Source organism: Gopherus flavomarginatus, chromosome 4 (assembly GCF_025201925.1).
Source record: "Gopherus flavomarginatus isolate rGopFla2 chromosome 4, rGopFla2.mat.asm, whole genome shotgun sequence".
NCBI lineage: Eukaryota > Metazoa > Chordata > Testudines > Testudinidae > Gopherus > Gopherus flavomarginatus.
In genome coordinates this window covers 134911756-134926240 of record NC_066620.1, presented here as the reverse complement: position 1 = coordinate 134926240, position 14485 = coordinate 134911756, and the positions used below count along the sequence as shown (strand labels likewise).

The window sequence follows — 14485 nt, the reverse complement described above, 5'->3', positions numbered from 1 at the left end:
AAAAAGATTAATGGACACAAGTCAGACATTAGGAACGGCAATATACAAAAACTTGTAGGAGAACACTTCAACCTTCCTGGACACACAGTAGCAGATCTAAAGGTAGCCATCCTGCAGCAAAAAAACTTCAGGACCAGACTCCAAAGAGAAACTGCTGAACTTCAGTTCATCTGCAAATTTGACACTATCAGCTCAGGATGAAACAAAGACTATGAATGGCTAGCCAACTACAAAAGCAGTTTCTCCTCCCTTGGTTTTCACACCTCAACTGCTAGAAGAGGGCCTTATCCTCCCTGATTGAACTGACCTCGTTATCTCCTAACTGATTCTGGCCTGCATATTTATACCTGCTTCTGGAAATTTCCACCACATGCGTCTGATGAAGTGGGTATTCACCCACGAAAGCTCATGCTCCAATACGTCTGTTAGTCTATAAGGTGCCACAGGATTCTTTGTTGCATTTTACAGATCCCGACTAACACAGCTACCCCTCTGATACATAAAGTAAAATATAACTGTAAAGGAATCTACATTATCATGCCAGTGGAATTTTGGGAAGGATAACCTCAAATAATAATAAACAGGGCCCTAATGTTGCCCTAGAATACCAGGGGAAAAAACAGTAGAAGGCAGCTGGTGTAAAAGAAAAGGTGGACAGAAAGAAAGAAAATATCTAATAAACAAGAGTTGTTACAAATTGATTCTAAAAGTTACCGAAGTAACTGATTCAATTAAAAAAGCCTTAATAACAAAACATCCCAACCAATCTTGGAAACTGAATATTAGCCTTTTTAAATGCAGAAGCAAAAGAGAGAGGAGAAAAATATCACAAGTAACAAAATAGAGCCCTGGGCTGTAAGTACAATTCTGACTCTAAGGATATGTCTATGATTTGAGCTCATGAGGCTCGGGCTGCAGGGCTGTCTTACTGTGTGTAGACTTCCAGACTTGGGCTCCATCCCAAGCCTGGAACTCTACACAGCAATGAAACAGCACCACAGCCCAAGCCCCACAAGCCCAAGTCAGCACAAGCCAGCCATTGGTGTCTAGCAGTTGCGTAGACATATCCTATCAAGTATCTAAACTTTGAGCTGTGACATTTATTATTATTTGTAGTTTGTATAAGGTATATTTGGTAAGTAATTCCCTTCCTGGTTTAGAAAGAAAATTCCTTAAAACTACTTCACTGTATTATATAAATACTCACAATTTTCTTCTTTATTCAGAAATGTAGTAATGTTTTTTGAACTTATTCGTCAGTTGTCTTTTGCTGCCAGGAACAAACACATTGACATGTCACTAGCCCTATAGTACATTCAATTTCTCATTTTTAATATTTGTATGTACAAATTGCAATTTAGTTGTGCAATACAGTTAAGAAGCATATATGTGAACCTAAATAGTTGCCGCTTTTTAAAAGAGCTGATGGTACTGTGTGTGTCAAGTACAATGAGCGTGAAGCAGGTTAATGGCATCACAAGTCAGTCCAGATTGATCCTTTGTCAGGTATTCCCATTTGTTCTCTTAGTTTAAGCTCATCTCATTTTTGTAACAGTAACTGGCTGTCATTTGTGCCATCTCTTGTCAGGGCTGACTGGCATTCATATTTTGTACATTATGCATTCAATTTCTTCTTCATATGTGCTGAATCAAAGTTAAGAAATCCCAAAGCTTTCCATTTTGCCAATATGAGTTGTATGTGAAATTCTGGTGAAATGTTAAGATTTGCAAGAAATGTACTCTCTGCAACAAATCAGCGTAACGCAAGTGCTCCCATGGAAATCTAGATTCCATATGAAAATAGTAGAAATGATTGATGTCAAGAAGACCACATTTTCTGTTGGAATTATTTACATCAGGATATACTAGCCAGCCTCTTCTCCTACTGAGCACATTTCATTTACCAAGACTGTTTTGCGTGGCGGGCTAATGCACTATGTGCATAAGTACTGAAAACCTGGGTTCACTACAGATGCTTAAATGAGAATTATAGCAATAATAATAAATGTGAAATTGTCAAAACGTGCAAGTGGATTTAATTATCTCAACCAAATCCCTAGTTATTGTATGTCCACATCACAAAACTGACACCCAATTGTACTTTGCTTAGGAGAGGCAAAGGATTCAGCTGGAAAGATTGTTGTACCTTATGACTAGATGTGCATTGGTAATGTGTGTGTGGAGAAGCTTATATGATGAATGACAAAACTTCTAACACAATATTCACTATAGCTAAAAGCTAGTACTATCTATGGCATGGTTTTTATACCAAAGCATGAGTTCCCATTCCTTTCATGAGCACTACGTTATGAATACTGTACAAATAAAGAGTGAATCTTAGCAAATGAAAAGATAAGACTATATGCAAAGTCGGTATTTTTACATTCTAATTCTTTAGGATTGCTTGTTTGAGACCATTACCTATCACACCCTTACAGTGGCAGGACAGTACAGCAAGTGTACACACACACACACACACACACACACACACACACACACACACAAACCTCAAGTGGTGACACTATCAACCAAGAGATGTCAGTGCATTGCGAGCATGCTATCAATTTAACTCGATCACACTGACTATATTACAGAATTAAAATTACCATACACATTTGATTCTGAAATAGGTCATCACCACCACCACCAAAAGGGCCATGTGAAAGTTGCTCTAGAAATCAATTTTGAATTGAATTTTGTTTAACACAAATCCCATACTTTTTAATGAGGACTTGAATAAACCAATTAGAGTGAAGGATGCCCTTAAAACTGAGGAGCTCTACATCACAAATTTCAACAGAACTGAATCATTCACTTTACTTAAAGGTTTTTTTTTGGTTTGTTTTTTTAAAAACCTTTACTGTTGTGTAGTTAACCTTCCAGATGTGAACTGAATGATAACTGATGCAGTTCTGTCTTCCCGAGTCTGCTGACAGAAAAAACTTTCCCATAGAGTTGCTCAAAACTCTCTGGTAACAAGTAAAATTGATAAAAATGGTGTCAATTTCACACTGCTACTGGGCAAAGCGTGGCGCAGCAGTGACAGGACATGGTACTATTCATGTTGAAAGTGAACCAAAAATCTATCTGGGGAAGGAGAGAATAGTAGCACATATTTGTTTCTCTCGTTCCTCCTTCCTGCAGCCAGGCACTGTGGGTGATGTAGCATAACAGACACCTAAACATCCTTGCCCAAGTCTCCACATGACAATACTCAAGGTTGAACTGTAAATTAAAGTTAAAGCAAGAGATTAGAGGAAAAATACCAAAGCAATCAGATGAATATGGACTGGAGCGCCTTACACGCATATGCAGAAGCTATGTCACTTCTTCCAGTTCTTTCTACCTAACAAAAACTTATTCCTCCTATCCCTACCCCACACAAGCCTTCCTTAACAGTTCATTCTGCCAAAATACATACAAAGATACCAAATCTCCAGATTCTTAGAATCACTCTTTTGGCTATGAATATGGTTGCAGAAACCCATGCCTGATACTTGATTAGCAGTTTCAGATTATTCAACACTCCTAAAACACATTGTTAGGATATAGACATTCAGGCCTGTCTGCAAAGGCATATACTTTCAGAATTTAGTGTATTCTTATCACTTAGCTAGTTATAGAGGTATAAAAGAAAGAATCAAAATCACTGTCTGCTGGTGTCAGGGCCTTCTATTACTGTGACAGTCTGAGGCCTGGTTCTTAGGCTAAGGCCTTCAGCTAAGCAGCAGAGGCCAACCATAAAGTGTTGGCCAACATGGGAAGTGTATGGGAACATCCTCACATTCCAGACTAGTCACAATGAAATAAGGTGCTATTGGGCTGTTAGGAATACAATCCTGTCCTGATATTCCTATCACCTCCAGAGAAAGGGAAGAGCCTAGAAGATGTAAAAGGAAACTTAGTTTGATAGCATCCTGTCTGGCAAGAACTCACTTATCAATAGCTGGGATGTGAAATCCTCATTTCTGTATTGTTCTGTCACTGTAGTCTTCACTTCCCTATTGTTTGTCTGTATAATCTCTGTCTGGTTCTGTGATTGTTTCTGTTTGCTGTATAATTAATTTTGTTGGGTGTAAACCAATTAAGGTGGTGGGATATAATTGGTTAAATAACCATGTTATAGTATGTTTGGATTGGTTAGCTAAATTTCTGTAAAATGATTGGTTAAGGTTTAGCTAAGCAGAACTCAAGTTTTACTGTATAGTCTGCAGTCAATCAGGAAGTAAGGGGGGAATGGGAACAGGGACTGGGGGTGGGGGAATTGGGATCATGTTTTGCTAAGGGGGGGGAAATCAGAACAGGAAATAGGGACAGTGACACAGGCAAGGCCCTGTGGTGTCAGAGCTGGGAAGGGGGACACTAAGGAAGGAAACTGGAATCATGCTTGCTGGAAGTTCACCCCAATAAACATTGAATTGTTTGCACCTTTGGACTTCGGGTATTGTTGCTCTCTGTTCATGCGAAAAGGACCAGGAAGTGAGAAGGTGAAGGAATAAGCCCCCTAACACACATCAAGGCTTTACATGTTACTACTCTACACTGTCTAAAGACAAATATATCAATAGTTATGCGATTAATGGCAGACATACCAAATATGAGAAATCTCTTCACATTTCTGATAGTACTGCCAGCAAAACAGTCTGCTTTAGTGGTGATGGTTAGTGCTTTCAACTACTTCAGTACAGTCCTGTGGCACTTTATAGACTAATAGAAGTATTGGAGCATAAGCTTTCGTGGGTGAGTTCCCACTTCATCAGACACGTGGTGGAAATTTCCACCACATGCGTCTGATGAAGTGGGAACTCACCCACAAAAGCTTATGCTCCAATACTTCTATTGGTCTATAAGGTGCCACAGGACTCTGTTGCTTTTTACAGATCCAGACTAAAATGGCTACGTCTCTGGTACATCAATAGGGTTCCATGTAAGCACAGGAATCCACTTGTAAGAATGTCATTACAGGATTGATGCCCTTATAGTTAACATCATGGATGTTCAAATCACCTCCATGATGCAGACACACATTTTATAAAAAGTTTCATTATAACATGTTGCAAAAATTTTAAAAGAGAACAATTTAAACTCGTTTTAACCTCTCACCCAGCAGCAGATTGAATCTATGCCTCTGAGGTCCCTTACACCCTCAGCAACTCAGTGAAACTTAAATCACCATCATCAGTTTTGAAGCTGTCTCCAGGCAGAAGCTATAAAGTGACCAGATACTTTACTTGTCAATTTCACTATCCTGTTGCTGGCTACTTTCAGAGAAAGTTTCATTAGCCACTGGGCATCTGTGTTTTTCAAGCCCTAAAAATGATACATTTTAAATGCAACAAAGAAGAAAGCTACTGATGGTCAGTCAAAACAGTTTTAATTGGTAGAGGGAGAAAAGGTTTTACCCCAATGAATTTGTGCAGATAAAACAGAAACTGGCCCTCATGAATCCAGCATCCCAGTGGTAGAACAAATCTCCACATCTATTCAAGGCAGATCAACCAGACATCCAAATAAGAAAATACATGCGCTCCCTCCATCTACAGATACCAATCATCTGCTGCCAGATTAAGCCATTTTCAGTAGGTCATTCTGCTACCTGAAGTATCTTCTTAAGATGCCATTATTATGGGATTATTTCTGATGTTTCCCAGTATTGAAAATTGGTAAGATTAAGGGAAAAGATGACCAACTACTAAAGTTTACTACACATGAAAATGTTATATTCTAACCAGTAAACATTATTATTCTTGAACAATTTGTTCTGTGTTTCTAGTTCAGCAATTAGGTAGATTAAAGGAATATGGTCCACATGATTTATGGTTCGCCACCTTCTTCCATGCTACCATTATGCCTCAAACATTAATAAATCACCTTCTCCTTGTTCAATTTTCTCCTTAAAACTCACTGCTTTTATAAAATCTATCAGTTCTAATCCACCTCTGAATCACAGTTCATTCTTTTATAAACTTATAAATATTTATAAGTTTAACAAATGAATGTGTCTGGTGCCACCAGTCTTTAGCTCCTGCTCTTTGCAGGAAATTACCACCACGCTATCGGGACTTTATTCTCCTAATTTACCATTTTCTTTCACACACCTTCCGTATATGTTGTCCTGGCATAGGATTCAAGAAACAAGGTTTAATTTGTAAACCCTCCTCCTGACAGTGCATGAACCACAATGTAGACCTGACAAAAAACAAAAGTGAAATTAACCAGTCTATTTCTGCAGTCCAAATAGACTGTAGTGCAAAAAAATAAATAAAAAGCATTAATGGATTATCAGTCTTCCAAATTAAAAAATGGAACACCTAATATACATGTCTAACACAATCACTTGTCCCTTTCTCTAGAAACAGACTCAGTACTGCCAACCCGAAGCATTCAAAAATCATGAGTCAGGCCCTCAAAAATCTAGTTTGCATTTTAAAAAAACTGAGATTTAAAATAAATAAATAAATAAATAAATAAATAAATAAATATCAGAGGAGGGATGTATTTACCTTTAGGTTTTGAGTCTTTAGGGTTCACATTTCCAAGCTTTTCTCTGTTGAACATGAGGGCTAAAAACTATTTTTAAATGAAAGCTGAGATTCTTATGACTCTTGGAGATGGGGGTTTAAGTATCACAAGAGATTACATTACTATCTTTGTTCTACAGTGTCCTGCTTGCCCCTGAGGTATGGATGAGGAGGAGTAGGAAAGCAGATGTCTGCACAGGCTGGGTCACTAGAAGCCTGCACACCAATTGAGCCTCTGCCCAGAGTCAGAACAAGCAACTCCATATTAATTTGACCTTGTAGCAGTGGACTCATCTGTTGGGTGGAATGTATCTCACCAAAAGGGCTTATGGTTGATGCAGAGCAACACCACAACAGGCAGCACATGCAGGTTCTGGTAGCCTGATGTCAATTTCAACAGCTCAGGTTGTTGGCCAGCCTCCCAGGGTTCACACAAACCCCTGTCCCTTCCTCCTTAACCAGTACAATACTCTCAGCTTTGCAAAAAATAGGGATGCCAGATAAAGGCAATGAAAACTCAGCCATATGGTTTTCAGGGATTCCTAGTTATTCTAATTAATTGTGAAATTAAATGCTTAAAACTGAAAGTGTGTTAATGAGGTGGTAACAGAGTTAAGGACATTTTCATTCAGAAACAGTTCTACTCTGAAAAGTGACTTGGTAAACAATTACTAGGGTTTCCATGTGTGTTGTAGTAATAGTTTGGTTTATAAGTACAGAAATGTTTTTTGTAATTGCCACCTCTGCAAACTTGGCCTAGGATCCTACAGCAAACCAGGTTCTTACCTGCTCATGCATCCTCCCCAGTAATCAAGAGTCTTCAAGTTAAATACTCTCCTAAAATATAACTCCAGTGTCCTCCAACTGTGCAACACTGTTATAGTGAGATTACACAATTTCATTCCTCCTAAATTAGTGCAGTGAATATTTGTAACTCAGTTTACACAGGCATCTTTGGTAAAAAGCACAAATGCAATAACTCCGAGATATTAAAGTAACTCTTTTTACCTCACAATTTTTAATAAATAACAGATTACAATGGCTTGTGGGTAATTTACACCTAAATTATTTACACAAGTGTGATAAAGTGGACTAGGCCCTGAGACCACCTTCTGGAGCCTTGTAGCCCTGCCAGACCCCGCTCCAGAAAAGGGAAGTGGAAAGAGTCCTCCAAGCAGCCTAGAGCAGTGGCATGGGACACAGCCAATCAGAGAGAGGCCGCAGGAAGCAGCCAGTCCAGACCCAGCAGGCCCATATAAAAGGAGTTGCAGTGCAGATGAGAGTCAGTTCCTTGATGACAGAGTATGGATAGTGTGCCTGGCTGAGAGCCCTTGGACAGAGAAGTTCTGGCAGAGACCTGGGGGAATGCAAAGGAGCTCCGCACTGGCTGCTGGGACTCAACCAGGACAAGGCCCAGAGATAAGGGCAAAGAATTAGCTGTGTCCATGGGGAAGTGGCCCAGACAATTGTAGCAGAAATGCAGTTTAACTAAAGGGATGTAGTGGATGGCTGCTATCTAGATAGTCCCTGGACTGGGACCCAGAGTAGAGGATGGGCCTGAGTCTCTTTCCCCCTCCCTCTGTAGCCACTGGGAAAGTGACCTGGACTTTGATGCACCCTAGAAGAGGAAATGAACTCTTTTAGTGGCCCAGCAGAAAAGTTGGGGCCAGAAAAGCCTAGAGAGGCAAAGTGTCTCTAGGGAGGGAACCCTAGTGGATGTGACGGCTGGGACTGCTTAAAGAGCAGGGACAATTTGAGAGTGCCCAAAGGGGCTGAGAGACCATTTGAACCAGGATACTTTAATATGCCCTGTTGGACTGACTGAGGATCGAGCCCAGGAACATAGCTGCAGATAAAGAGATTTAGAGAGCATTGAGATAGGCTCCCTGTTGTACTTATATGGCAGAAGGGGTTTGATTTTTATTTCACATACAGACTCTGTGGGACTTGGCCGGAGGGTGAGTCACCAAAGACTCATCACAAACAGAGTAAGTGCAGGCACACACAGAGAGGGGATGCTCATAAGAGGTGAGTGTGAGACCATTACAAGAAGTTACAGAGGAACTGGAAACAGTTCCCACACTACGAAGCAATATTTGGACATAGCTATTTTTAAACCGATAAGCAAGTTTTGGGATGACAAATTCATTTAAAGCAGAATGCAAATTTTGAGGTGATTGAGTACTTGTTGATTTTAAATCATTTTTTAAAATTTACCAGAAACTGTGCCATCTTAAAGCTACTGTACCTCTCAGTTTAAGTGTTTGAATACAAATGAAAATTAAGATATAGTCCAAAACCTGCAAGGAGCAAAAACTCCACTAGAAAGAACCCTGATAATCCAAGCCTTTTCTTTCTGTAGTAATCCATGCACACTGTGTCTAGGTCTACTTACGTCTATCATGACAAGCAATTTTATATGGAACTAAAATGCAGCTCTTTCCTCACTACCCACCCCAGGATAAAATGGCTACAAAGTAAACTGTGTCCCATAATGTATATACAAGACCAGTTCTATTTCCTTTAGTGATAGTATAAATGATACATTGGCCATTACATATATCTGAAATAAGTGATATCCTTCTCAGGGGATGTTAAGATAATCAAGAATACTGTATTTTATTCACACTCTGTCTTTTTAGAAAAAGTGGATTTTTGCAACAATTACACTTTCTTTGCTTGTTGTTTTAAAAAGAAACTGATTTATTTTCCTCCTATGATTGAGAAGTCACCTGTTCGCTTTGCTAAAAAAAAGTTAGCCAAAAGCCTAAAAAATGAAAAAATATAAATGTTATTTTGAAGCTCTGTTTAAAACGCTTCATTATACAGAAAAAGAAAAAAGAAAGCTTTGAAAAGCTGCACAGTGACTCATGGGATTACAAATAGATTCACCAGCACTCCTTAAATTGCAACTTTACTTCTAGAGCTTCCATTTAAGATGAACATTGTAACAACAGTAGCTGTGTGTTCTTTATCATAATTGTTTATGCAACAACATTCATCCAAAGATCAGCTCTATATAAGTCTCAATGAATTAAATGTAACACCTCAGGAAAAAAAATACATCTTCCATTTTACAGATGAAAGCACAGAAAGGTTAAGTGACTTGCCCAAGGTCACAGTGTCAACTGCACAATTGTGAAGAGAACCCAGCAATCCCAATTCCCTGTAACACGATTTAGCCACTGGACAGCAATCCTTCTGAAATAACGTTTAACCTCCCCTCAAAAAAACAAACTATAAAATAAAACTGAACTAGAGGATCACCTCTTGAAATGGTTGACTCTACAAAAGAAGCTGACTTTCACTACTAGTGAACCAAGTCTACAGCAGATGGAACAATAATATATAGGAATATTGATATGCAAAGGGCTTTCAATATGATAGGATATGTTGCTATTTATTTTCAAAGACAGAGCAGCAGCAATTCTGAATGGCATCATTTTTCTCAAATAGGAATTTTTTCTACCTATATTTCTGTCTGTAAAATCCAGAGCTGTCTTTATAAAAGACTGGCTACAAAAGCAGCCAGACAAGAAGAAAGAGGTGAAGACAAAGGAAAGGAGTTGGTTGTAGAAGATCACGTGCCAAAGTGAGTTAAGGGTGTAGAGGGTAGAAATCAGAGAGGGCTGTGAGCAATCATAATTTCACCAGTTTGTCAACCAATATGTCATATACAAGTCCAAAAAATAAGCAGATACTTGCAATGCCTAACTTCTAATTGGACTACCTCAGCAGCATATAGTCTTATTTTTAACTTATTCAAGCAAACTTTTTTTTTCCAATATAAATACAAACAGCATCCATAAACGTGAATTATGTATCAAACATCTTTAAATAACTCTGGAATAGCCAACTTTAGGCATGTTTAAAATCTTGACCTCAATGACCATGGGAAAGGAAACTTAAAACTGGAATAATTTTAAGATATAGATAATTCTATAATCAGAAAATTTAAAGACAAACCCTAAGAATTTTGGTATTGAAAAACTAAGGCTACTGTGTATCAGAATATGGGTCACTGACTATCAATTTCACTCTAATCCCTTTGCCTAAAATATAAATAATCAACACTTATGGTCAAATATACACACACCAGTAAAATCTCAAACATATACATATTGTAGGGAATAAAGGAACCAAAAAACTCACTAGTGCAAAATAATCCTTGAAAATAAGTTAGGGTAGTAATTTGTACATAACTATTTAAATGTATTGCCAATAGTGAATTAACCCTTCTGATACTATATATAACCGAAGGCCATAGGAAGTGCTTCTGTGTCGATGTAGCAAAATAAGAATAAAATTATTAAAAACATACAGATAGAACTCAAGCTTTTTGTATGACTGAATGTTGTACTTTTATTCCCACTACAAGTGGTCAGTTTACTACCAAGCTTCAAAGAGGTTCTGAACACATAATTTCTGAAGTAACAAACCGTGGGCCTGATTGTACATGTCCTCTATGCACAGCCTCCTATTGAAGAAGTTGGCTTATGCTCCATGAGCTTGCAGGATAAAGCCCCTGAGTGGTTCATATGTACCATTTTAATAGGAGTATTATAGCTCCCGAGAAAATTATAAACAACTTCTTTCAGATTAACTCATTAATAAACCAATAAAAATAAGAACTATACATTAAAAGCAGCACTATTGAAGTCCATCTGCATACGCCAGCTCTGATCGTGTGTGTCTCTACAACATGACTACACTCAGTTGTCCCCTACCCTGGTTACAACATAGTTTACCCCCCTCTACCCAAAATGTATGGGAGCACTGTTAGACTCTGACTAGTATAAAAGAATAAAACTTTGGATTTCACCCAGTAACAGACACACTACTAGGCTTCCATTACACAAACTTCCAACTGTATTGAAGCTGGGTCCTCCACCTCTGTTATAGTTGTAGTGTACGTGGGACATTGTATTTTTAAAGCTTTGTAGACTAAATATAACCAAACGCAAAAACACCTTTTGGTTAAATTAAAAAGCTGTTAGAAGGGTATGCATAAATCATGCTATTGATTAAGAGCTATAAAGAGATCAACCAAAAATTCTTCCCTCCATATTTTTTCAAAGGCCAAAAACAGCAAATACTCTCCATTTTTTATTTTATTAGCAAGTTAATTATATGCTAGTACTGCAATCTTCAATATGCCTTTTACTGAAAACCTACTGGCATCAAATACGCCAAAAGTCCACAAAAAGTAAATATTTCTTTTTCATAGGTTTTATGGATCTCTATATTTTAACAATTTGATCAATGCAATCAGTATTGTTCATATATAACACTATCCTGGCATACTTAATCTAACAATTGGAGAAAACTCAATCCAAGCATTCCATATCTTATATTTTTATAGTAACTAATTCAGAGTTTGAAACACAAGTGTTATAAAGTTGCTCATGAAAACTAGGCAACTGAGATTTTCTTTTAAAGAGAGAAATTAAGCATTTGTTTTGAACAAGTTACTTTTCATTTTAAACCTTTTCACAAAAGTCCATGCATACAAAATTTGAGTCTTGTTAACCTTGAATATACTTTCACCAATAACATCTCTTCCACTCTAGTGATAGGAGTATGTAAAATATCACTTTTTGAGGGAGAGAGATTTTTTTAAGAATCACAAGAACATACCAACACAATATACTTTAAGAGTTCCGTAATCTGGACACAGATTCTTGTGTCTTACAATTGGCAAAGAAAATACTGTCCAGAACAAACCTTGCTTTTGCTTATTTGTGAGCATGTACATCTTCATCAGCATTTTGCTTTCACAATAACTGAGTGAGATAGTTCTGTCCCTTGATTTCATATGTCCCACCACCCTGGACAAACTTGCCAGTAACCATCTTAATTTTTTAACAGGAGAAATGTTCTGAAAAAATCTTATTAACAAAATATATGTTTGACATATGCATCATTTTGAGATCTTTACTTGACTAGTTTTTCCTGTTTTCTTTCCTTTGGATGGTTTCTTCCAAACGTGGTTCTCAACATTTGGAAAGTACAATGGTTAATGAAGAAAGGTTAGCTTTGTACAGTGAAACAGTTCTTTGCATACTATAAATGTAATAAATCAATCATTCACTCTCCAACTGATGTACTGGAAGGGGACAATTTTTGAATAAAAATGGATGCAAGGAAATTCAGATTCCATCTCTGTTGACGGTATCCGTATGCAGAAAAGTGTACCACAATTTAAGGCAGAATTTCCGAGAGGATGCGTCAGTTGTGTTAAAACCCTTTAAAATGGGAAAGTGCTACAGTTAACATAAACAACGTATCAGTCTTATGTATAATGCCAACCTCCCTCTTAGCTGAGCTTCATAATCCTGAACTCCTGACAAATAAACCAACCTCAATAAGTCTTATTATTTCTATTACAGTAGCTCCTAGTGACTCAGCTAAGGTCAGGTCCACACTGAAGTAAGCTCTATGCAAACATCAAATAAGAGATCATCCATTATTAGAAAGAAGACTTTGCGAGGAATGTCTCTCTCCTTCAAAGATGGAAGATGTTGGGAAAAGGAGTATGTTGTAATGTGACATGTACAATTTCCGTAAAGACTTAAAAATCTCACTCTGTACCAGACCAAGAGCCCTGATTAAACAGCAACTATTCACAGTCCAGACATTATCAAAGGCAGGTTTCCCTTCGTGGAAGGAATAACAGGAGTTGCAGTGGAGGAAGACAGGTTGCCTCTATCTTATGTATTACAATCACAAAATCTGAGTAAGGGGACCCATGGTAGAAGGGGCGTGGGCCCCGGTGTTTACCTGGCGGTGTTCAGCAGCGGGTGCTTGGTCCCAACCAACTTGCGGACCTGCATGGCGATGTTGCTCAGCTCGTCGCTCAGCAGACAGCGGAGGCTCATAAACGAGGTCGGATACCCCACAATCTTCTCGGCCTCGGACACCACTTTACTCCAGTGAGACGCAGCAGACGGGAAACCCGAGAACAGGCCCCTCCGCCACCGCACACCGCCGCCTCCTCCCCGCGCAGACCAGAGCCCGGGGGGCGGCGGCGGCAGCAGCCGGGAGCAGCAGCCCCCCCAACGCAACAACACCAGGGGACACATTATCCCAGCCTCTTAATAGACCCCCAGCCCTGCGCTTCGCCCCCAATAGCTTTCGCCCGCCGCGCCCAGCCTGGCTGCGCTAATGCTGCCCAGCCCCCCCCGTTCTCCTGCCGCAGCCCCTCAGTGCCCCTGTGCCCGACTGCACCCCAACTCTGTCACCGCCGCCAACAGGCTCCGACCCAAGGGCGGCCGGATACGAAGCCACCCCCTGTGTCCAGCCCTTCTCCCCGCGCAGCGCCTGGCCCTCAAGCCCTGCGACCCGGGTCCCCTTCTCCCTGCCTAGGACGCGGGGCTGCACGGCGGTGAGATGCAGCGGCCTTCCGCGGCGCTGGCCGGCCCCGCTCCCCGGCAGGGGCTAAACTACTGCTATCGCCGCTCCCCACGGGCGATGCTCGGGCAGCCGCCAGCCCGGGCTGCTTGTGCCATGGGGGCAGCCATCTTAGCTGTCGTAAAACACAAGACGTAGAGCAATGACGACTACGGAATTGAAGTCTTCCCGCTTCCTCAATTTCCGTGTTCAGCTGGCGGGGTCAGGAGGGGAGGGAGGCGTTTGCTTCCCGTATGGGGGAGGCTGCAGGATGAAATACCCAGAGCAGGGTTCTCATCCCAAAGGAGCCCGTGACACCCCCACCAGCCCCTCCCCAGAAAGCCCGTTACACCCACAGTGACTCCCCCTCCAGTCCCTTCCCAGAGAGCCTGTCACACACCCAGTGACTCCCCCTCCAGTCCCTTCCCTGAGAGCCTGTCACACACCCAGTGACTCCCCCTCCAGTCCCTTCCCTGAGAGCCTGTCACACACCCAGTGACACCCCTGACAGTCCCTTCCCAGAGAGCCTGTCACACCCAGAATGACAGCCTCTTCAGTCCCTTCTCAGGGAGCCT

The 14485-nt window shown here is 40.2% G+C and overlaps 1 protein-coding gene across 5 annotated transcripts in view; it reads right to left on the bottom strand.

Moving 5' to 3' along the window:
- PDSS2 (decaprenyl diphosphate synthase subunit 2) overlaps positions 1-14151 on the bottom strand; it is a 163457-nt gene extending 149306 nt beyond the window's left edge. For 3 of the 5 annotated variants that reach the window (XR_007774119.1, XM_050951414.1, XM_050951413.1), the window contains exon 1: positions 13302-14146. Coding sequence is in view for 4 of the 5 variants with exons in the window: in XM_050951414.1 (XP_050807371.1) it covers positions 13302-13603 (302 nt within the window). In the remaining variant the exon portion in view is untranslated. Of the gene's footprint in view, positions 1-13301 lie in introns of all 5 variants that reach the window. The other 2 variants (XM_050951412.1, XM_050951410.1) reach the window with 2 other exon arrangements.
- Between the last annotated feature and the right edge of the window lie 334 nt (positions 14152-14485).